This window comes from Lynx rufus, unplaced genomic scaffold (genome assembly GCF_022079265.1).
Source record: "Lynx rufus isolate CCGP_SWC_20201006 ecotype Redwood Valley unplaced genomic scaffold, mLynRuf1.p SCAF_14, whole genome shotgun sequence".
Lineage (NCBI taxonomy): Eukaryota > Metazoa > Chordata > Mammalia > Carnivora > Felidae > Lynx > Lynx rufus.
In genome coordinates this window covers 41,258,857-41,283,801 of record NW_025814828.1, presented here as the reverse complement: position 1 = coordinate 41,283,801, position 24,945 = coordinate 41,258,857, and the positions used below count along the sequence as shown (strand labels likewise).

At 42.6% G+C, this 24,945-nt stretch overlaps 1 protein-coding gene and 1 pseudogene across 1 annotated transcript in view; both read right to left on the bottom strand.

Moving 5' to 3' along the window:
* Positions 1-24,258, bottom strand: part of ZNF157 (zinc finger protein 157) — a 35,136-nt gene extending 10,878 nt beyond the window's left edge. Inside the window, exon 1 of the mRNA XM_047076405.1 lies at positions 24,087-24,258. Within this exon, the coding sequence (XP_046932361.1) occupies positions 24,087-24,158 (72 nt within the window). The 5' untranslated portion in view covers positions 24,159-24,258. The remainder of the gene's footprint in view (positions 1-24,086) is intronic.
* LOC124509603 (60S ribosomal protein L23a-like) lies at positions 1,007-1,725 on the bottom strand (annotated as a pseudogene).
* Positions 24,259-24,945: the final 687 nt, after the last annotated feature.

Here is a 24,945-nt window from a genome sequence, read left to right as displayed (position 1 = left end):
GTCCAACTCTTGGTTTCAGCTCAGGTCATGATCTCGAGGTTTCCTGAGTTCGAGCTCTGCGACGGGCTCTGTGCTGGCAGCACGAAGCCTGCTTGGGATTCTCTCTTTCCCTCTCTCTCTGCCTGTCCCCCACTTGCTCTCTCTCTCTCAAAATAAATAAGCAAACAAAAAAAATTTTTTAAAGAAAAGAGTAATTTTAAAGTCCTCTTGATACAAAACAGATGAACATAAGGGAAGGGAAGCAAAAAGAAATATAAAAACAGGGAGGGGGACAAAACATAAGAGACTCTTAAATATAGAGAACGGAGGGTTGTTGGAGGGGTTGTGGGAGAGGGGATGGGCTAAATGGGGGAGGGGCATTAAAGAATCTACTCCTGAAATCACTGTTGCACTTCATGCTTACTAAATAAATACATTATTAAAAATAAAGTCCTCTTGAAATAGAAAGCTACCTTTTAAGTGCTAATGCAAAGGCAAATGAAAAACGCTTTTTAAACATGCAAAGTATGTTTATTTTTCCTGTAAGAACCATAAATGCTAATAAATTACCTAAAACGGAAGTGACCAATGGTTTATGAGCAAGCTGCTTTGGTCAGACATTACAAACTTTGGTATACTCCAGCACTTGTGAAATTTTACTGCACTTGTGAAATTTTACTGCACTTGTGAAATTTCTCTTGTCTAACCTAAATTCACATCCCATGGTGATAACATGGTAAATGTAGTGTTATTAAAGTAAGTGAAGACGTTGAGAAAAAACACCATCGTTGTCAACCCCTGGTACTAAACAAAAAACGCAGCACCTGATCAGATTACTTGGGATTTTGCAGGGTGCGTGCTCCACATCTATAGGTATTGCTAAGCTCCTATCTACAAAATTACCCAAAAGAAGGTCATATTTGAATAAGATGCTGAAAAAAAGTAAGCAGTCTCAATCGTAAAAAGCAGTAGCTCTTTTTTTTATGGTGAAAAAACTTATATTTAGATTTAGCCAGCTGGACTCCGTTTAGATGATCCCAATTTTGTTGGCAACACCCAAAGCATCATAGTCAGGAGCCAGTCGAATATATGTCTTCTCTTCCCCATCGGGCCCGATCAGAGTGTTGACTTTGGCCACATCAATGTCACAGAGCTTCTTCACAGCCTGTTTGATCTGGGGCTTGTTGGCCTTGACATCCACAATGAACACAAGTGTGTTGTCCTCTATTTTCTTCATGGCTGACTCGGTAGTCAGGGGGAACCTGATGACGGCATAGTGACCAAGCTTGTTTCTCCCGGGGGCTCTCTTTTGAGGGTATTTGGGCTGCCTTCAGAGATGCAGTGTCTTGAGCCGTCGGAAGGGAGGTGGCGTGTGGGTCTTTGTGCGACTGGACGCCTTTCAGCACTGCTTTCTTGGCCTTCAAAGCCTTTGCTTTGGCTTCAGCTTTGGGAGGGGGTGGAGCCTCCTTCCTCGCCTTTGGTGCCACCTTCGCAAAAGGGAACCGTAGCTCTCTTGATGCCTTTGGCCATTATGATCCACACTCAGACATGATTTTGAAAGCGTATGCAACTTGTACTAATGGAGACAGGAGCCCAGTAGGCTCATGAACCAAATGACCATGGTGACAGGGATGGAGGCTATATATGGAACCAGCGACACAGACTCTCACCAAGGCTGACCTGGCCACAGCGACAGCACAGTGGCCAAGGTGCCAGCAGCAGAGACCAACACTGAGTCTCTGACATGGCCCCACACTCTGGGGTTATCAGCCAGCTGCCTGGTGGCAGGTGGATTACACTGGGCCGCGTCCACACGGTGAAAATTTTTGTGATCTTGGGTTAGGTGAACGTTTCCCAAATACAGCGCTTAAAAGCAAGACCCGTAAAAGAAAAAAAAAATAGTAAATCAGGCTCCATCAAAATTAATGTCTTGTTTTTTGGCAAAACTCCATGAAGAGAATGAAAACACAATCCAAGACTGGGGAAAGGATTTGCAAATTACCTATCTGATAAAGACAGCATGGGAGAATGGCCTTTTGAAGGCTCAGCTGCAGTTCTAACTAGGTGATAATACCTTGCAGAGCTGAGACGATATCCACCAGGAGGCTGTACAGCCTCGGAATCAGCATCTAATATATGGTACTGTTTCTCCCAGAGACGGGAGTCACGGATCCAGAATTCAGAGGGGGGAAATGGGAACGGCATATCACTGACTATTGCCCATAATGATCAGTGAGCAAAAATGTTCCTGCTCATCCGTGTGACCTTTATGCTCTGCTGGTATAGAGATCTCAGTTCCAAAGGGATGAATGCTTGGGGCGCCTGGGTGGCTCGACGCTTGGTTTGGGCTCAGGTCATGATCTCACGATTGGTGAGTTCGAGCCCCACGTTGGGCTCCGCGCTGACATCGCAGAGCCTGCTTGGGAGTCTCTCTCTCCCCCTCAAAATAAATAAAATAAATTTTAAAAAACATAAGAGTGATTCCGTTTCACTGGAACCTAAGACCGCCACCCAGAAGCTTTGGGCTTCTCATGCCTCTGAAGCAACAGGCAAGGAAGGGAATTCCCATGTTGGCTAGGGAGACGGAGTCTGCTGATACACCACGGAGGTATGGAGGGATATGCCCGAAATATAGAGGGCCCCCTGAGGCATACTATCCTGCTGTGTGATTAAAGTCAGTGGACAACTATACAACCCAATTCAGGCAACTATTAATAGATGGACCCTGAAGGAATGAAGGTTTAGGTCACCGTACTAAGTAAAGAAGAGTGACCCAGCGAGGTGCCTGCTGAGGGCAACGGGAATATGGGATGGATAGAAGAATGTATTTATAAATACCAGGATGGTTGCATCATGTTAGGCAGAAGGATGATCTTGTTATTGTCTTTATTTGGGGACTGGGTATGGCTTAGGGTGACGTGTGTGGGTGCCAAGTTGACAAGGGCTGGACTGTGATGGTCAGTTTTATGTGTCAAGTGGGCTAGCTATCATCCCCAGGTACTCAATCAAACACTAATCTGGACGTTGCTGTGAAGTTAGTTTGTAGATGTATTTAACATCTACCATGAGTTGATTTTAGTACAGAAGATTATCCTTGATAATCTGGAGTGGATTTATCCAATCAGTGGAAAGGCCTTACGAGCAAAACTGGAGTCTCCCTGAAGAAGAAACTCTACCTGTGGATGGCAATGTCTGGCTCCTGCCAGCTTCCACTTTGCCCTTCCTGCTGGCTCACTCTATGGATTTGGGACTTGATTAGCCAACTCACACAATCACTTAATCCAATTTCTTGCAATAAATCTCTTTTTAAAAATTTTTTAATGTTTATTTATTTTTGAGAGAGTGAGATAGTGCGAGTTGGGGAGGGGCAGAGAGAGAGGGAGACACAGAATCCGAAGCGGGCTCCAGGCTCCGAGCTGTCAGCACAGAGCCCGACGTGGGGCTCAAATTCACGAACAATGAGATCATGACCTGAGCCGAAGTCGGGCGCTTAACCGACTGAAGCACCCCAGGTGCCCCATTGCAATAAATCTGTTAATGTACATATATATCCCCTAGTGGCTCTGTTTTCTCTGGTAGAACTATGACTGATACAGGGTACCCAGTTGGGCCTTTAATCCATTGACAAGCAATCCTTATAATATACAAAGAGAAGGCAGACACAAAGGAGAGGGTCGTGTAAAGACAGAGGCAGAAATTATAGTGATACAGCCACAAACCAAGGAATACCCATAACCATAAGGAGCTGGAAGAAGGAGGCAAGCAAGAGAAAAAGCCTAGACTGCCCTGAAGAGACTGTTGGAAGAAATACAGACGTGAAAGGCACTGCTGGAGAGGGCTCAGAAGGAGGTGAAAAAGATGGCAAGGGAGGGGCGCCTGGGTGGCTCAGTCGGTTGGGCATCCGACTTCAGCTCAGGTCATGATCTGGAAGGCATTTCACGAGTTCGAGCCCCACATCAGGCTCTGTGCTGACAGCTCGGAGCCCGGAGCCTGCTTCGGATTCTGTGTCTTCCTCTCTCTCTGCCGCCCCCACCCACCATGCTCTCTCTCTCTCTCTCTCTCTCTCTCTCTCTCAGAGGTAAATAAACACTAAAAAATTAAAAAAGAAGATGGCAAGGGAAATTTCTATCATCTTAGAGAATACACGCATCACGAACAGAATGGTAACAGACACAGAAACATTAAAGGTGCTTCTGGTGAGGCTTCAGATGAAAATGAGGAACACGTTATTGGAAACGGAAGGAAAGACTATCCTTGTTATACAGTAGAGGAAAACTTGGTAGAATTGTGTTCTATAGTTCTGTGGGAACTAAAACTTGTAACGAATGACCCTGGATAACTTAGCTGAGAGATTTTCCAGTGAACCATTGAAGGTGTAGCCTGTTTTTGTCTTGCTGCTCATAGTAAAAGGTAAGACAAAAGGAACATATTGAGTAAGGAACTGTTAAGCAAAAAAAGAACCGACAGTGAATGATCCGGTATATTCTCAGCCTACCCATCTCGTAATGAATGCTAAACTCGGAAAATTCATTGTTGGGAACTAGAGCTGTGGAAAGCCAAGGGTGTGGCCAGACAATCTCCTCCTGAAGAGATTAGGTGTGTGACTCATGGATCCACTGAACCATCTCAGCCAAATCCAGGAATAGAGATGAGACTATCCAGTAAAGATCTTTGGGGGCCCTTCTGTCTAATGAGGACACACACGAGGGAGTCACGAGGCTTTTGTGAACGTTATACGTTCAGAAACACTGACAGCTCGAACTGAAAGGCATGGATACAGGACAAAATGAGAGAAGGCTGGGAGCTTCCGGGCTGGTGGACACGTAGAAAGGTGGGGAGACGGTGTGCCTAGAGAGGGCATGGAAGCTCTATATCCCTTCCCCATACCTCGCCTTATGTGTCTCTTAATCTGGCTGTTGGCTCGTTTATCATATCCTTTAATAAACTGGTAAACATTTAAAAAACTGAGACAAGGATGTCAGACTTCCAAAATTTTATAGGCAGGAAACTGGCTGAAGGAGCTGGCTGACTGTAAATGTTTGCCACCCTGCAAGAAAAAAGGAAGAATGACTTAAAAGGCACAGTCAGAACGGAAGTGTAGGTCCAGAGGGAGAGGCCAATGGAGCCACTGTAGGCAGTGCAGAGGCTGGAAGTGTTGCCACAGGTCCAGAAGATCGAGAAAGAGTCTGATGCAAGAGAAAGAAACACTACTGCACTCACTCAATTCTGTCTTCCGATGGTTCTTCCTTTATAGAACAGCTCCCTCCCAACTCTGATCGAGAAAAAGCACGGCAGTTTGCTGCACAGGCAGAAAGACCAGCTACATTCATGGGACACTCGTCCAATGGAGACATTTGGACACCACGGGGGGCAGTACTTTACCCATGACTTGTCATCTGGATATTGGTTAGCAATTTCCAACTTAGTAGTGTTCCTCCTGCACAGACTTATTTGAGAGCATTGTCAGGACACTCAAGTCGTGCACCATCTGGTAACCCGGGAAAAAACTAAAAAAGAACCAGCCAGGACAGACTGTCAGAAAAGCATGGGTTAAGACCTCAGAAAGGCAGGGCAACAGATTAAGGACTCAAGATGATGGTGAAGAGGAAAACACATGGAATGCAAATTCTACTCAACAGAGGTGGTGATGTAGTAAGACTACAATATACGCACTAATCATTGTTTGTCTCATGATTTAATTCAACCAAAATTCTACTGGGGGTATTAGAGAGTATACTCGGGGGCACGTGGGTGGCTCAGTCGGTTACGCCTCCAACTCTTGGTTTCGGCTCAGGTCATGATCTCAGCCTGCTTGGATTCTCTCTGTCTCTCCCCCTCTCTCTGTCCCCACCACACACACACACACACACACACACTCTCTCTCTCTCTCTCTCTCAAAATAAATAAACTTAAAAAAAATAATATTACACTGTATGTTAACTAACTGGAATTTAAAAACATAAAAATATTGTGTTGGGGAAACAGGACTGCTTTATGTTTTCCAACTAATCTAAGTTTATTTATTTATTTTGAGAGAGAGAGAAAGCACAAGTCAGGGAGGGGCAGAGAGAGAGAATCCCAAGCAGGTTCCACACTGTCAGTATGGAGCCTGATGCAGAGCTCGAACCCACAAACCATGAGATCATGACCTGAGCCAAAGTTAGATGCTGAACCTACCGAGCCACCCACGTGCCCCCAGCTAATCTCTATTTTAAAATATTTCTTTAATCCTGTTTACTGGGTGTGAAGCAATGGAACAGAAAACCATCAACAAAATGAAAAGGCAACCTATTGAATGGGAGAAGATATTTGTAAATGAGATGTCATATCCAAAATACATAAATACATAAAGAACTTAAACGACTAATACCAAAAAAATCCCCGATTAAAACATGGACAGAATGGGACACCTGGGTGGCTCAGTCAGTTAAGCATCCGACCTTGGCTCAGGTCGTGATCTCGCAGTTCGCGAGTTCGAGCCCCGTGTCAGGCTCTGTGCTGACAGCTCGGAGCCCGGAGCCTGCTTCGGATTCTGTGTCTCCCTCTTTCTCTGCCCCTCCCCCACTCACATTCTGTCTCCCTCTATAAAACAAATAAACATTAAAAAATTATTCAAAAAATTAAAAATGGGCAGAGGATCCAAATAGATATTTTTCCAAAGAAGACAGACAAAGGGCCAACAAACACATGAAAAGATGCTCGACATCCCTCATCGTCAGAGAAGTGCAAATCAAAACCACAATGAGATATCACTTTACGGCAGTCAGAATGGCTAGTACCCAAAAGAAAAGAAATAACAAGGGTGTGGAGAAAAAGAAATCCTGGTGCACCATTAGTGGGAATGTAAATTGGTCCAATCACTGTGGAAAACAGTATGGTGGTGCTCCAAAAATTTACTACCACTTTGGAAGACAGTAATTTAATTACTCAAAAAATTAAAAATAGAATTACCATACGATCCAGTAATTCCACTACTGCGTATCTACACAAAGAAAATGAAAACACTATTTTGAAAAGATATACGCACCCCTATGTTTATTGCAGCATTATTTACACAAGCCAAGATATAGAAGCAGCCCAAGCGCTCACCCGTAGATGAATGGATAAAGAAAACGAGGTAGATCTATACGTATATCTACATACATACTAGAATACTGCTCAGCCATAAAAAAGAATGAGATCTTGCCATCTGCAATCACATGGATGGGTCTGGAAGGTATTATGCTAAGCGAAATAAGTCGGACAGAGAAAGACAAGTACCGTATGATTCCACTTCTATATGGAACCTAGAAAACAAAACAAACAGACTTGTAAATACAGAGAAGAAACTGGTAGTTGCCTGAGTATAGGTGGATGGGGAAATGAGCAAAACAGATAAAGGGGATTAAGAGTTAGAAACCTCCAATTACAAAATAAATACATCACACAGATACAAAGTACGGCATAGGGAATATAGTTAATACTGCAATAATGTATGGTGACAGATAGTAATGTGTAGAACTGCTGAATCAATACGTTTTACACCTGAAACTAACATAATGGTGTATGTTGACGAAGTTTTAATTTAAAAGTAAATTATTCTATAACCTATAATTCTATAACCTATCATCTACAATCTACATATTCCCCTGGGGGGAAGAAAAACCCACTCTAACTGGGAAGAGTCAAAAGATAAACAACTAACTGGTTGCAAACTCCCTGCATAAAGTAACCAGCTGTCAGAAGCCTAAAGAGTCGAAAGGCGTGACACCAGTAACCTCCATCAGCTTCCTTATGTAGCATTTCATACACCCAATATCACTATTCTCCTCTCAGATGGCATGCTTTGCTTGGAAGTATGTTACTCTAAAACTCTTTTTTGCGGGGAGCGCCTCGGTGGCTCAGTCGGTTGAGCGTCCAACTTTGGCTCAGGTCATGATCTCGTAGTTCGTGGGTTCAAGCCCCACATCACGCTCAGTGCTGTCAGCGGAGAGCCCACTTGGGATCCTCTGTCCCCCTCTTCTCCTTGCCTCTCCCCCACTCGCGCTCTCTCTCTCAAAAATAAATAAGCATTTCAAATAAATAAATAGGGGCGCCTGAGCGGCTCAGTCAGTTAAGCGTCCAACTCTTGGTTTCGGCTCAGGTCATGATCTCACGGTTCGTGGGTTCGAGCCCCACGTCAGTCTCCATGCTGGCAATGTGGAGCCTGCGTGTGGGATTCTCTCTCTCCCCCTCCCCAGCTTGAGCTCACGCTCTCTCTCAAAATAAATAAATAAACTTAAAAAAATTTTTAATAAATAAGCAAAAGAAGTAAAGTTCCGTAATTTTAATCTGAATTGAAAATGAATTCTGTACTTTTCATTCTCTTAAGAAAAAGTACGCTGAGTTCTGCTTCCAGGAAAATACATGTAAATGTACTCTTCCCTAGTCCTCCTGCTAAGTACATCTAAGAACCCTGGACACTATATATAAAACAAAGAAGAGAATTTTCTATGTACAGCATCATGTCATCTGCAAATGACAGTTTAACTTCTTCTTTACCAATATGGATGCCTCTTATCTCCTTTTCTTGTAGGACTGCTGTCGCTCGGACTTCCAGTACTGTGTTAAATGAAAGTGGCAAGAGCAGACATCCTTGTCTTCTTCCTGATCTTAGAGGAAAAGCTCTCAACCCTCACACACCATTGGTGGGAATGTAAACTGGTACAGCCACTGTGGAAAACAGTATGGAGGTACCTCAAAAAATCTGAGGGACACCCGGCCGGCTCAGTTGGTAGAACATGTGACTCTTGAGCTCAGGGTCATGAGTTCAAGACCCGTGTTGGGTGTGGAGCCTACTGAAAAAGAGATTTCAAATCGAAATACGATATGACCCAGTAATTCTACTACAGGAATGAAGTGAAAATGAAGAAAAGGCAAATGAAAACACTAATTTGAAAAGATACACGCACCCCCATGCGTACTGCAGCCTTATTTACACTAACCAAGATACGGAAGCAACCCAAGTGATCACTAACAGATGAATGGATGAGGAAGATGTGGTGCATACACAATGGCGTATTACACAGTCATAGAAAAGGATGATATCGAACCATTTGTGACATGGGTGGACCTAGACGGTATTAGGTTAAGTGAAATAAGACCGAGAAAGACAAACGTCAGAGGACTGCATTCACATGTGGAATCCAAACAAAACCCCAAATGAATAAACGAACAAAAAGCAGAATCACACCTATGAATACAGCAAACAAACTGGTGGTTGCCAAAGGGAGGGGGTGGGAGAATGGGCAAAATGGGTGAAGGCGAGTGGGAGACACAGGCTTCGGGTTATGAAACGATGAAGTCACGGGAGTGACAGGCACAGCATAATGGTATCTACACTTGTGGTGGGCAGAGAATAATGTATAAACGTGTCAAACTGCTATGCTGAACACGTAAAACTAATTAGTGTAACTCTGTGTGTCAACCATACCCACATTAAAAAAGGCACGGCATAAGGAATATAGTCAATGAACGCTACCGCGATAGCTCCGTATGGCAAAAAAAGGAGGCTAGGCTGGCGGTGAGCACAGCTTAATGTATAAACCCGCTGATTCACTATGGGGTACACCTGAAACTAATGTAACACCAGGTGTCACCTATACTCAAATTAAAAAGTTTAAGAAATAAATAAGATATATTTCAGTAGTCAAAAATAATAATAATTCCTTGCTACCTGTGGTGCTTCCTGTCTGGGTCATAATAAAATATATTTAATTTTAAAAAGAAAATAAAATGAAGAAGACTGTGCCACTTGGAGATGAGGCAGATCAGTGGGGGACTTAAAACTCCAGGAACAACATAGCAGTGATTCCCCTGAGTTTTCTTTATACCACATATATCCCACAGTAGGTGCTGGAGACACAGGCAACCCAAAAATTCCAATGGACTAAGAAAGTCTGCTTTATCTGGTCAAAGGACCAGGAAAAGGACAACCTAGCAAGAAAGCATTTTTTAAAAATATTTATTTATTGGGGCGCCTGGGTGGCCCAGTCGGTTAAGCGTCTGACTTTGGCTCGGGTCCTGATCTCACGGTTTGTGAGTTCGAGCCCCGTGTCGGGCTCTGTGCGGACAGCCCGGAGCCTGGAGCCCGCTTCGGATTCTGTGTCCCCCTCTCTCTCTGCCCCTCCCCACTCATGCTCTGTCTCTCTCAAAAATAAATACACTTTAAAAAAATTTTTTTAAACAATTATTTATCTATTTTGAGAGATAAAGAGAGAGAGAGAGAGCATGAGCGGGGGGGGCGGGGGGGGGGAGACAGAATGCCAAGCATGTTCCATGTCAGCATGGAGCCTGACACGAGGCTCGATCTCACGAACCGTGAGATCACGACCTGAGGTGAAATCAAGAGTAGGATGCTTAAGCGACGGAGCCACCCAGGCGCCCCCAGAAAACTTTGAAATAATAACCAACTTATTCCAGCCAAGCATCGTGGGAGAAAAGCACGAAAACCTATGGGTCCCGGCTCCATCCCGTCAGCAAAAGCCAAGTGGGGAGCATATACTTCCACTTCTTTGTGGCTTTGACAAAGTGCTATACCCCCTACAACACTGGAGTGGTATCACAAAAGACAAAGCAGGGAGCTGAGGCTCATCCCTTCTGGGCAGCAAGGAGCCTCCTCACTCAGTGCCGTCAGTGAAGAAACCAGGGGGAGCCTGGACGTCCATCGCAAATCAGCAGTAATGAGGCATCCTTCCCCCGTCCTACCGAGTAGTGGTATCAGAGGTCTAGCGGAGAGTCAGGAGAGGTGTCTGGAAAGATACAATGGAAAGCTGGAACCCGACGCCTGCCCAGAAGTAACGAGAGCTCTCTACCTCGGGTTCAAGGGAAGCCAACTGGGAAACCTGGGCTTATTCTGCTGCCTGGTAGTGGTGACATGTCATCCTTTCTTCCCCAGCTGCAATGAAGTTAGAGGAAGCCAGCTAAAACCAGTTTAAATAAGAACCAGAATCTCGTAACATCATATCAAAAATGTCTAACAGTTTCGATGGATAATCACTCATATCAAGAACCAGAAAAGGGGTGCCCGGGTGGCTCAGTCAGTTAAACGTCCGACTTCGGCTCAGGTCATGATCTCACAAGCTTGTGAGTTCAAGCCCCGTGTCGGGCTCTGGGCCGGCAGCTCGGAACCTGGAGCCTGCTTCGGATTCTGTGTCTCCCTCTCTCTCTGCCCACCCCCCTGTAAAATAAACATTTAAAAACTAAAAAGAACCAGAAAAATCTCAAAATGAATGAAAAAAAATCAACTGCTATCAAGACTGAGGTAACAGAGAAAACTGTCCGATGAAGACTTTGAATCAGCCATCACAAAAACACTTCAATGAGCGTGTCTCAGGAAAACACGAGAAGATACCAGGAAGACGCAAATGGAGATGTTAGACCTGAAAAATACAATAACTAAAATAAAAAACTCAATGGATGGCCTCAACAGCAGAACAGAGGAAACAGAGGAAAGAATGAATGAAGTGAAACACAGAACAGAAATTACCCAGTCTGAATAGCACAGACTAAATAGACTGGTGGGGGGGGGGATGTGCCCCAAAGCTCTATAACAAAAGAACCAACATCTTGCCATCAGAAATCAGGAAGGAGAAGAGAAAGAGGTGAGGCTTTAAAAGTACATGAAGAAATAACAAATAAAAATGTCCCAATTTGGCAAAACAAATACATTTACAGACTGAAGAACCAGAACAAATCCCAAACAGGATAAAACCAAAGAAATCCACACTAAGATATATTATCGTTAAACTTTTGAAAACCAGAGATTTAAAAAAATACATATTGAAAGCCATGAGAGAGAAATGACACCTTACCTACAGAAACAATTTGAATGACGGCAGATTTCACATCAGAAACCATAGAGGCCATAGGACGTAGCACATCATTTTTCAGCTGAAAGAAAAGAACTATCAACAATGAAAATATCCTTCAGGAATGAAGGAGAAATAAAGACATTCTCAGGCGGAAAAAAAAAAATCCTAATACAATTTGTCCCGACCAGATCTACCTTAAAAAGAATGGCTAAAGGAAGTCCCCTAAACAGAAAATGAAAGATAACAGAAGGAATCTTGGAACACCACAAAGAAAGAACAGATGCAGGAAACAAAAATATGGATAAATAGGGGCACCTGGGTGGCTCAGGTCATGACTTCGGCTCAGGTCATGATCTCACGGTTTGTGGGTTCGAGCCCCATGTTGGGCTCTGTGCTGACATCACGGGGCCTGGAGCCTACTTTGGATTCTGAGTCTCCCTCTCTCTCTGTCCCTCCTTCACTTGCTCTCTCTTTCTCTTTCTCTCTCTCTCAAAAATAAACATTAATAATAACAATAATAATAATAAGCTATACAGGGGCACCTGGCTGGCTCAGTCATCAGAGTGTGTGACTCTTGATCTCAGGGTCATGAGTTTGAGACCCACATGGGGGGTAGACTTTATTTAACAAAAAAATAAAAATAAAAAATAAATAAAAAGCTATACAAAGAGATACACTCAAAAACGCTCTAAGTAAATCAAAATGGAATTCTAAAAAATGTTTCCATGACTGACTGGGGAAAAATAAAACAGAAAATGAAACAGAACAAACACAGAAGAAAAAATAAAATAAGACCTAACTTATCATTACTCACATTGAATGTCAATGGTCTAACTGCACCAATTAAAAGACAGAAATTGGAAAAAAAAATTACACACAGGACCCAAGTATATGGGATCTGAAAGAAGGTCACTTCAAATATAGCAATATAGGCAGGTTGAAAGTAAAAGTATGAAAAGAGATGTATCATGCAAACATTCATCAAAAGAAAGCAGAAATAATGTGAATTATACCTCAATAAAGTTGAAAAAAGAAAGCAGAAGTAGCTATACTAATATCAGACAAAGTAGACTTCAGAGAAAAAAATTACCAGAGACAGAGAGAAGACATCTAATGATAAAAACGCCAATTCATCCAAAGAGACAAATCAATCCTAAATGTAGAAAACAAAAGCAAAAGCTAATGAAACCGGAAAAAAACCAGAAAATGGGCAATTTGGGGGCGCCTGGTGGCTCAGCTGGTTGAGCGTCCTCAGCTCAGGTCGTGATCCCAGGGTCGTGGGACAGAGCCCCGCATTGGGCTCTGCGCTGAGCGTGGAGCCTGCTTAAGATTCTTTCTCTCTCTGGGGCGCCGGGGTGGCTCAGTCTCTTAAGCATCCGACTTCAGTTCAGGTCATGATCGCGTGGTTTGTGAGTTCAAGCCCCACATTGGGCTTTCTGCTGTCAGCGGGGAGCCTGCCTCAGATCCTCTGCCCCTCCACTTCCCTCCCTCTCTCTCTCTCTCTCTCTCTCTCTCTCTCTCAAAAATAAATAAACATTAAAAAAAGAGTGTTTCTCCCTCTGCCCCTCTACCCCGCTACCCCGCTTGCATGCTCTCTCTCTCTAATAGAAATTTTTAAAAAAGAAAAGAAAATGAGCAATTTTCCCTGACCACACTGGAATGAAACTAGAAATCAATAATGGAAAGCTCACAAGAGAGCAGAAAGCTAACAAGAGAGGGGCACCTGGGTGGCTCAGTTGGTTGAGTTGGTTCAGCTCAGGTCACCATCTCACAGCTTGGCTCCTGAGTTCGAGCCCCGCATCAGGCTTTCTGCTGTCACGGCAGAGCCCACTTTGGATCCTCTGTCCCTCTCTCTCTGCCCCTTCTCTCTCTCTCTCTCTCTCTCTCTCTCTCTCTCTCTCTCTCTCACACACAAGAATAAACAAACATTTAAAAAAAGAAAGACAACAAAACAATCTCCAAACACTTGGAAGCCAAATGACACATTTCTAATCTATGGTACAAGGAGAAAGTCTCAAAGGAAATTTTAAAAATACAATAAACTAAATGAAAATGAACATACATTTACAATTCGTGGAACACATCTAAAGCAGTGCTGAGAGGGAAGTATAGCACTAAATGCATACATTTGAAAGAGGAAAGTCTCAAACCAAAAATCTAAGGTCCCGGGGCACCTGGGTGGCTCAGTCGGTTAAACGTCTGACTCCTGTTTTCAGCTCAGGTCATGATCTCACGGTTTGTGAGTCGGGGCTTGACATTTCTCTCTCCCTCTCTCTCAAAAAAAATAAATAAATAAATAAACAAATAAACATTAAACATTTTTTAATAAAAAAATAAACAAAAATAAAAACCTAAGGTCCATTTCAAAAACCTAGAAAAAGAAACCATATTGAGGTTATGCTGTTTAAGGGTACAAACTTGGAACAGCAAGTGATTATAGGAAACAATATTATAAACCTCAAAGTTGTTAAGAAACTAGACTTAAATTGTTCCCACCACAAAAAAGAAATGATAATTATGTGATGTGATTGAGATGTTAGCAAACTTACAGTAGTCATATTGCAATATATAAATGTATCAAACACATGTATACCTTAAACTTACACAATGTTATATATCAATACTTTAATTTTTAAAAAAGAAAAACAATAGGACTAAAATAAACCCAGAGCAAGCAGAAGGAAAGAAATAGAAAAGAGAAAAAAATAGGGGCACCTGGAAGGCTCAGTACGTTAAGCGTCCGACTTTGATTCAGATCATGGTCTCATGGTTTGCGATTTCGCGCCCCTCATCGGGCTCTGTAATGATAGTTCAGAGCCTGGAGCCTGCTTCAGATTCTGTGTCTCCCTCTCTGCCCCTCCCCCATTCATGCTCCGTCTCTTTCTCTCTCTCTGTCTCTCAAAAATAAACATTAAAAAAAAATTTTTTTAAAGAAAAGAGCAAAAATTAGTGAAGTTGAAAACAGAAAAATAATAGATAAAAATCAGTGAAATAAATCTTTGAAAAGATCAATAAAGGGGCGCCTGGGTGGCGCAGTCGGTTAAGCGTCCGACTTCAGCCAGGTCACGATCTCGCGGTCCGTGAGTTCGAGCCCCGTGTCAGGCTCTGGGCTGATGGCTCAGAGCCTGGAGCCTGTTTCCGATTCTGTGTCTCCCTCTCTCTCTGCCCCTCCCCCGTTCATGCTCTGTCTCTCTCTGTCCCAAAAATAAATAAACGTTGAAAAAAAATTTTTTTTAAATAAATAAATTAAAAAAAAAGAAAAGATCAATAAAATTGACAAATATTTGGCAAGACTGAAAAACAGAGAGGACACAAGTTACCAAAATCAGGAATGAAACAAAGACTATCACTACAGACCTTGCAGACATCAAAAGGATAATAAAATTATAAATAATTCTTCATATACACATTTGATAACTTACATAAAATGAACTACTTCCTAAAAAAACCCCACAAACTATCACAAATTGCCTGAAATGAAATAATTTGAATAGCCCTAGTACTACTAAGGAAATTTAATCCATAATTTAAAAGAAGAGAAAAGAAGGAAAAAAGAAAGGGAGGGAGGGAGAGAGAGAGAGAGAGGAAGGAAGGAAAGAAGGAAGAAAGGAAAGGAAAGGAAAGGAAAGGAAAGGAAGGAAGGAAGGAAGGAAGGAAGAAAAAGAAAGAAAGAAAGAAAGAAAGAAAGAAAGAAAGAAAGAAAGAAATCAATCACTGGCCCACACAGTTTTCCTGGAGAATTCTGTCAAATTCTTTTAAAGAATTAACACCAATTGCAAAACCTCTTACAGGAAAAAGAAGAGGAAGTAAGTCTTCCTAACTCATTCCACAAAGCTAGTTATTTACCTGTGATAAGCTTAAAAGGGGGCCCCCAAATATATCCGCATCCTAATCCTGACAGCCTGTGGATATCAGCTCTAAAAAATGGCAAGAGTAAAAGGGTCTTTGCAGGTGTGATTAAGGATCTCAAGATGAGAGGCGTATCCTGAATTATCCAGGTGGGTCCCAGACGCAGTCACATGTACCCTAACGAGAGGAACGTAGAAGAAAATTTGCCACACACACAGAGGGCAGTGATGTGAAGCCAGAACAGAGACAGATTCGAAGATGCTGGTGGCCAGAAGAATGGAATGAGGAAGGCCAAGGAACAGGGGCAGCCCCCAGAAGCTAAAAGAGGCAAGGAGGGTTCTGCAGGGAGTACAACCCTGCCAAAACCTTGATTTGGGCCCAGTGATACTTATTTTGGACTTAAGGCCTCCGGAACTGCGAGAGAACAAATTTCTGTCATTTTAAGCCACCAAGTGTGTGGTGGCTGATCACATTCCCTGATTACAAAGTCAGACAAACACAGTATAAAAAAGAAAACCACACCCCAATATCACTCATGAATATGTAGGCAAAAATTCTTGACAAAATATTAGCAAATATAACTCAGCAATATATTAAAAGAATTATAGGGCGCCTGGGTGGTTCAGTCGTTAAGAATCTGACTTTGGCTCAGGTCATGATCACATGGTTCGTGAGTTCGAGTCCCACACTGGGTGAGGGCGAGTCCCACAAGTCCCATATCAGGTGAGTTCAAGCCCCGCTTCGGGTGAGCCTCGCTTCTCTCCCTCTCTCTCTCTCTCTCTCTCTATCTGCCCCTCACTCACTTGTGCCCTCTCTCTCAAAAAAAAAAAAAAAAAAAAAGAATTATACACCATATCCCACTGGGGTTTATTCTAGGAATGCAAGGCAGGTTCAATATTCAAAAATCAATCCATGTAATCCACCATATTAAGAGGATTTTTAAAATCACATGATCATATCAACGCATGTAAAAAACAGCATTTGACAAAATTCAATATTCATTCCTACAAAAAAAATATGAATAGAAACAGGAAGAGACAGGAACTTCTTAAACCTGATAAAGAGCATCTAAAACAAAACCGCAGCTAACATTACACTTAATGGTGAAAGGCAAGATTAACCAGCAAGGCAAGAACGTCCATTCTCACTATTCTTATTCAACATAGTGCTAGAAGTTCTAACCTGTGCAATAAGGCAAAAAATGGAAATGGAAGGCGTACAGAATAAAAAAGAAGAAAGAAAAAGTCCCTATTTACAGGTGATATTATTGTCTATGTAGAAAAATCACAAAACTTTGGGGCTCCTGGGTAGCTCAGTCCGTTAAGCGTCCAACTCTTTATTTTGGCTCAGGTCATGATCTCACAGTCGTGAGGTAGAGCCCTCACATCAGGTTCCATGGGGCATGGAGTGTGCTTAAGATTCTCTCTCTCTCTCTCTCTCTCTCTCTCTCCCTATGCCCCTCCCCCATGCACACACGTACTCTTCTTCTCAAAACTTTTTTTTTAAATCACAAAAAAATCTACAAAAAATAAAACTCCTAGGACTAATAATTGAATTCATCAAAGTCACAGGAAACAAAATATAATACAAAAATCAACTGTATTTCTATGTTAGCAATGAAAATGTGGACTCCAAAATTAAAAAAATATATAAAACCATTTATAATCACTCAAAAAAATGAAATACTTACGTATAAATCTAACAAACTATGTACAAAACTTGTAATAACTACAACAGACTGGCCATCCTGAGAAAAAAGAACACCACGGGCCTCATGCTCTCTGATTTCAAACTATAATACAAAGCTATAGGAATCAAAACAGTGTGGTATTGGCATAAAAACAGACACACAGATCAATGGAACAGAATAGAGAGCTCAGAAATAAACCCACACACTTATGGCCAATTAATTTACGACAGAGGACCCAAGAATAGTCAGTGAAGAAAAAGGACAGTTTTTTCAATAAATGGTGTTGGAAAAACTGGGACAGCCACATGCAAAAAAAAATGAAACTTTTTTTCAAAGTTTCACCATGCACAAAAATTAACTCAAAATGAATTAAAGACTTGAACCTAAAGCCTGAAACCATAAAACTCCAAGAAAACATAGGCACTAAGCTCCACGGTAAAGATTTTTTGGATTTGACACCAAAAGCAAAGGCAACAAAAGTAAAAATAAACTACTGGTACCACACCAAAGTAAAAAGCTTCTGCACAGCAAAGGAAACCATCAACTAAATGAAAAGGCAAACTACCAAACGGCAGAAAATATTTGTAAAGTGTATATCTGATAAGGGGTTCATATCCAAAATATATGAATAACTCGCACAACTCAATGGCAAAATAAAAAAAAATCCGATTTAAAAATGAGCAGAGGAGGGGCGCCTGGGTGGCTCAGTCAGTTAAGCGTCCGACTTGAGCTCAGGTCACCGATCTCACGGTTGGTGAGTTCGAGCCCCGCCTCCGGCTCTGTGCTCTGAGCTCAGGCTCCGAGCCTGGAGCCCGCTTCGGACTCTGTGTCTCCCTCTCTCTCTGCCCCTCCCCCCTACTCGCGCGCGCGCGCGCGCGCGCGCGCGCGCGCTCTCTCTCTCTCTCTCTCTCTCAAAAATAAATAACATTAGGGGCGCCTGGGTGGCTCAGTCGGTTAATCGGCCGACTTCGGCTCAGGTCATGATCTCCCGGTCCATGAGTTCAAGCCCCGCGTCGGGCTGTGTGCTGACAGCTCAGAGCCTAGAGCCTGTTTCAGATTCTGTGTCTCCCTCTCTCTGACCCTCCCCTGTTCATGCTCTGTCTCTCTCTGTCTCAAAAATAAATAAACGTTAAAAAAAATTTTTTTTTAAATAAATAACATTAAAAAAATTTTTATAAAAAAATGGGCAGAGGATCTGAGTAGACAGTTTCCAAAGAAGACATGCAGATACTCAACAAGTACATGAAAAGATGCTCAACGTCAGTAATCTAGGGGCACCTGCCTGGCTCATTTGGTAGAGCGTGAGACTCTTCATCTCAGGGCTGTGAGTTCGAACCCCACATTGGGCATGGAGCCTACTTTTAAAAAGAATCACTATTCATAGGAGAAATACAAATCGAAACCACAGTAAGATATCACCCCACACCTGTTAGAATTGCTAGGCAGTGTCAAAAAGGCAAGAAATAACAAATGTCGATGAGGATGTGAAGAAAAGGGAATCCTTGCCCACCACTGGTAGGAACATAAACCGGTGCAGCCACTACGGAAAACAGTATGGAGGTTCCTCAAAAAATTAAATATAGAACCATCATATCATCCAGCAATTCCGCTTCTGAATATTTATCCAAAGGAAAAAAAACACTAACAAAGAAATATCTGCACCCCCATGTGCAGTAAAGCATTATTTACAATAGCCAAGATATGGAAACAACCGAGGTGCCTGTCCATCAACAGATGAACAGATAAAGAAAATATGGGGTGTGTGTGTGTGTGTGCGCACACACACAATGGAGTATTATTCAGTCATAAAAGAAAGGGGAAATCTTGCCATTTGCAAGAATGTGGATGGACCGTGAAGGCATTATGCTAAGTGAAATAAGTCAAGACAGGGAAAGATATAAACACTGTATGATCTCACATGTGGGATCTAAAAGAAAAACAAGCTCTCAGTACAGAGAACAGATTGGCAGTTGCCAGATGTGGGAGTAGGAGGTGGGCAAAATGGGTGAAGTCAAAGGTCAAATAAATAACTCACGGAGATGTGACGTACAGCATGACGACCAGAGTTAATTATACTGTACTGAATTTTTAAAAGTTGCTATGAGAGCACATCTTCAAAGTTCTCATCACAAGAAAAAAAATTCTATAACTCTGTACAGTGATGGATGTTAACTGGCTTTATTGTGGTGGCCGTTGTGCAAAACATACAAATATCAAATGATTATGTTGTACATTAATATAATGCTGTAAGTCAATTATACCTCAATAAAAAAAAGAGCATGGTACTGGTGAAAGAAGAGATAAATATATCAGTGCAACAAAAAGAAAGGAAATAGATTCACAAATATAATCCACTGATCTTTGACAAAGGAGCAAAGGCAATTCAGTGGAGAAAACAAATAGGGTGGAAACTGGACATCCATATGCAAAAAAAAAAAAAAAGAACTCCAGACATAGTCCTTATACTTTTCACAAAAATTAACTCTAAATGGATCTTAGGATACAAAAATACTGATTCGAAGGGGCACATGCACCCTGATGTTTATAGCAGCATTATCAACAGGAACCAAACTATGGAAACAGTCCAAGAGTCCACCGACTGATGAATGGATAAAGAAGATGTGGTATAAATATACAATGGAGTATTAGCCTCAAAAAGAATGAATCTTGCCATTTGTAATGACATGTGAAACGAAAGAAGTCAGTCACAGAAAGACAAATACCACATGATTTCACTGATCTGTGGAATTTAAAAAACAAAACAGATGAACATAGGGGAAGGGGAAAAAAAGAGAGGAAAGCAAACCATAAGAGATTCTTTTTTTTTTAATTTTTTTTTAACATTTATTTATTTTTGAGACACAGAGAGACAGAGCATGAACGGGGGAGGGGCAGAGAGAGAGGGAGACACAGAATCAGAAGCAGGCTCCAGGCTCCGAGCTGTCAGCACAGAGCCCGACGCGGGGCTCGAACTCACGGACCGTGAGATCGTGACCTGAGCCGAAGTCGGCCGCTTAACCGACTGAGCCACCCAGGCGCCCCAAGAGATTCTTTTTTTAATGTTCGTTATTTTGAGAGAGACAGAGCACAAGTGGAGGAGGAGCACAGAGAGAGGGGACAGAGGATCCGAAGCAGGCTCCGGGCTGACAGCAGAGAGCCCGATGCTGGCTCCAACTCACGAATGTCAGATCATGACCTGAGCAGAAGTCAGATGCTTAACCAACCATAAGAGACACTTACCTGTAGGGGCACCTGGGTGGCTCAGTCAGTTGAGCGTCCGACTTTGGCTCAGGTCATGATCTCGAGGTTCGTGAGTCCGAGCCCCACATCGGGCTCTGGCTGACCGCTCAGAGCCTGGAGCCTGCTTCTGATTCTGTGTCTTCCCCTCTCTCTGCCCCTCCCCTGCTCACGCTCTGTCCTTGTGTCGAAAATAAACAAACATTAAAAAAAAAAAAGTTTAAAAAAAAAGAGACACCTATAGAGAACAAACTGAGGACTGATATATATATCCCTATGCTTATTGCATTATTATTTATAATAGTCAAACTATGGAAACAACCTAAGTGTCGATCAATAAATAAATGGATAAAGAACGGGGCGCCTGGGTGTTTCAGTCGGTTAAGTGTCGACTTCAGCTCAGGTCATGATCTTGCATGGGTTCAAGCCCCACGTTGAGCTCTGTGCTGACAGCTCAGAGCCTGGAGGCTGCTTCGGATTCTGTGTCTTCCCCTCTCACTCTCTGCCCCACCCCCACTCGTGCTGGCCCTCTCATAAATAAATAAACTTTAAAAAAAAAAGAAAAGAGGGCACTTGGGTGGCTCAGTCAGTTGAGCGTCGGGCTTTGGCTCAGGACATGATATCGCAGTTCGTGAGTTCAAGCCCCACGTCAGGCTCTGTGCTGACAGCTTGGAGCCTGGAGCCTGCTTCAGGTTCTGTGTCTCCCTCTTTCTCTGCCCCTCCCTTGCTCATGCTGTCTCTCTCTGTCTCTCAAAAATAAATAAAACATTAAAAAAAAATTTATAAAAAATAAATAAATAAAAGAAAAAAAATAAATGGATATTAGACATATATGCAAAATGTAAAACTATAAAACTTCTACAAGATAACAAGGGAAAAACTAAGTGACTCGGGTCTGGAGATGTTCTAAAATACAACACCAAAAGCATGATTCATAAAAGGAAAATTGACAAGTTGGACTTTATTAAGATTTTAAAATTCTGCTCTATGAAAGACACTGTGGGGTGCCTGCCTGGGAGGCTCAGTTGGTTAAGCATCCAACTCTTGATTTCAGCTCAGGTCATGATCTCACGGTTCGCGAGATCAAGCCCCACGTCGGATTCCAAGCTGACAAGCGTAGGAGCCTGCTTGGGATTCTCTCTCTCTGTCTCTCTCTGCCCCTCCCCAGCTCGCTCTCTCTGTCTCTCAAAATAAATAAATAACCTTTTTTTTTTTTTAAAGGGACACCATTAAGAAAATAAAGAGACAAGCCTAAGAATGAGAGAAAAGTATTTGCAGGACATGTTTAAATACAAGTCCCTTATATTTAAAATATACAAACAACTTGGGGCGCCTGGGTGGCTCAGTCGGTTAAGCGTCCGACTTCGGCTCAGGTCATGATCTCGCGGTCCGTGAGTTCGAGCCCTGTGTCAGGCTCTGTGCGGACAGCTCAGAGCCTGGAGCCTGTTTCAGATTCTGTGTCTCCCTCCCTCTCTCACCCTCCCCTGTTCATGCTCTGTCTCTCTCTGTCTCAAAAATAAATAAAACGTTAAAAAAAATTTTTTAAATATACAAACAACTCTTAAAACTCAACACTAAGGAAACAACCAATCCAATTAAAAAAAATGGACAAGATCTGAGTAGACACTTGACTGAAGAAGATATACAGATGGCATATGAGCACGTACAAACTACGTTCACCGTCATTTTTCATTAGGGAATTGCAAATCAAAACAAGGAAATACCATCACACACCTACTAGAATGGTTAAAATCCAAAAACCCAACAACACCAAATGCTGACAAGGATGTGGGGCAACAGGAATGCTCTCGTCCATTGCTGGTGAGAATGCAAAATGGTGAAGAACTTGGGAAGACAGCTTGGCAGTTTCTCACAAAGCCAGTCTTACCATACGACCTATCGTTGCACTCCTAGTTATTTACCCAAGTGAACTGGAAACTTACGTCGACACAAAAACCTGCATATAGGGGCGGCTGGGTTGAGCGTCTGCCTCTTGATTTCAGCTCAGGTCACGATGCCAGTGTCTTGGGATAGACCCCAGCACTGGGCTCCTCTACCTCTCCCCGTCTCGTGCACACACATGCTCTCTCTCTCTCTCTCTCTCTCTCTCTCTAAAAAAAAAATTAGAACTAAAATAAAATAAAAACCTGAATATAAATGTTGATAGCAGCTTTACTCATAATTGCCAAGAACTGGGAACGGCTAAGATGTCCTTCAATAGGTGAATGGACAGGCAAACTGGCACATTCATACAATGGAATATTATTCAGTGGTAAAAACAAATGAGTTATAGGGGTGCCTGGGTGGCTCAGTTGGTTAAGTGTTGGAAATGGGTCCGACTCTTGATTTCGGCTCAGGTCACCATCTTGATGTTGGTTCAGGTCATGATCTCATGGTTCGTGAGATTGAGTCCCGCATTGGATTCTATGCTGACAGCACGGAGCCTGCTTGGGATTCTCATTCTCTCTCTCTCTCTCTCTCTCTCTCTCTCTCTGCATCTCCCCTTCGCGCTCGCTCACTCTCTCTCTCTCTCTCTCTCAAAAATAAATAAACATTTAAAAGAATAATGGGGAAACTGTAGGGGAATACAGAGCGGTAATGGACCTGCACGTACTCTTTTCTCAATTATTCTGCAAATCTAAAACTGTACTACAGAAATTAAGTCCATTAATTGTTTGAAATGCACTTAGCATACAATCCAGCAATTGTCATTCATCTCCTACAAAATCCTTACACAAACGATCACAGGATCTTTATTCATAATAGCCAAAAACTGGAAACAACCCAGATTCCCTTCAACTAGAGGTTGGTTAAACAAACTGCAGTACATTTATACCATGGAATACTGCTCAGCAAGAAAAAAGAACAAGCTATTCGTAAATGCAACAATCTGCATGAATCTCCGGAGAATTACGCTGAGTAAAATCCAGTCCCAAAAGGTTACATAGTGTATGATTCCATTCCTATGTCATGCTTGATATGACAAAATTACAGAATGAGAGCACAGATTAGTGACAGCCAGGAGTCAAGGAGGGAGTAGGGGGAGGAAGGAAGTGGCTACTAAAAGGCAAGATGAGGGGGCCTGGGCAGCTCAGTGGGTTAAGCGCCCGACTTCCGCTCAGGTCATGATCTCGTGGTCCGTGACTTTGAGCCCCGCGTCGGGCTCTGTGCTGACAGCTCGGAGCCTGGAGCCTGCCTTGGATTCTGTGTCTCCTTCTCTCTCTGCCCCTCGCCCACTTGCGCTCTGTCTCTCTCTCTCAAAAGATAAATAAACATTAAAAAAAATGTAAAAGGCAAGATGAGGGGGTCCTTGTGGTGATGGAAATGTTCCATATGTCAATAGCCTGGCTGTGATACTGTACCAAGGTTTTGCATGATGTTCCCATTGGAGAAAAGTGTGTAAATGGTACATTGCATTTGAATCTACAATGATCTCAAAATTAAAATTTACCTTAAAAAAATAAAAGAAAAAATGTGTTAAGTAGGCTCCTCCTCCTTACCTCAAAGGATCTGCCAGGCTGTCCTGGAACCAGGGCAGGGAACCTCTGGGGTGATTTCCCAGTAGCTGGCATGTTCACCCTGGGTCTCAGCCCACCTTCCAAAGCTGGAGGGGAGTCTGTATGTGGGCTGCGGTCAGAATGAATGGAAGATCCCGCAGCCTCCAGTAAGGAGGAAACTCAACAGCTCCACAGGGACACCAAGAAATCCTAAAAGGACAGTATCCATGTCATCAGTGTCATTCTACATTCACACCACAAAATTCAGCACCGCCCAATCTGAGTGTTAGGGTGGATTATGAAAACAATCATGATATCTGAAGTCACGCTGATGACCTCAGAGTCCTTGATTCTGGGGTGGCTCCCTAGGGAGCTTCACACCTTACCTAGCCAGCCTACTCCTCAATTCCAGGTTCAGGGTAGATCGGGGTTTGTGGGGAGGGCAGAACTGGGGCAACAAATGGTGCTAAAGCCCTATGAGGTGGACAGAGGAAGGACTTGTCCATGGGGACCTAGTGGGTGACCGAGGAGGCAGGAAACCTGGAAACCTGAATGAAAGGTCTCTCTTCTGCCCTCTTTAATTATTTTGCCATTTATAGGGTGAAAAATCCCTCTTAAATTCTTCTACAGGAAGCTCTTAACCTCTTCTTTCCAGAAGATGATTCAACATTAATGTTATTTATTAATCAATACATGGGGGGGGGAATGCTGCTATTAAATTACACCAGAAAAGCATTTGACACCATTCTGCAGATATTACTAATAAAACTCCAACTAAAACTAGGGAAGAAGTAAATCACTTAAATATCACAAAAAATCATCTACCAAGCATAGCCCTGAAATATTATGCTAAAAAGTAAAA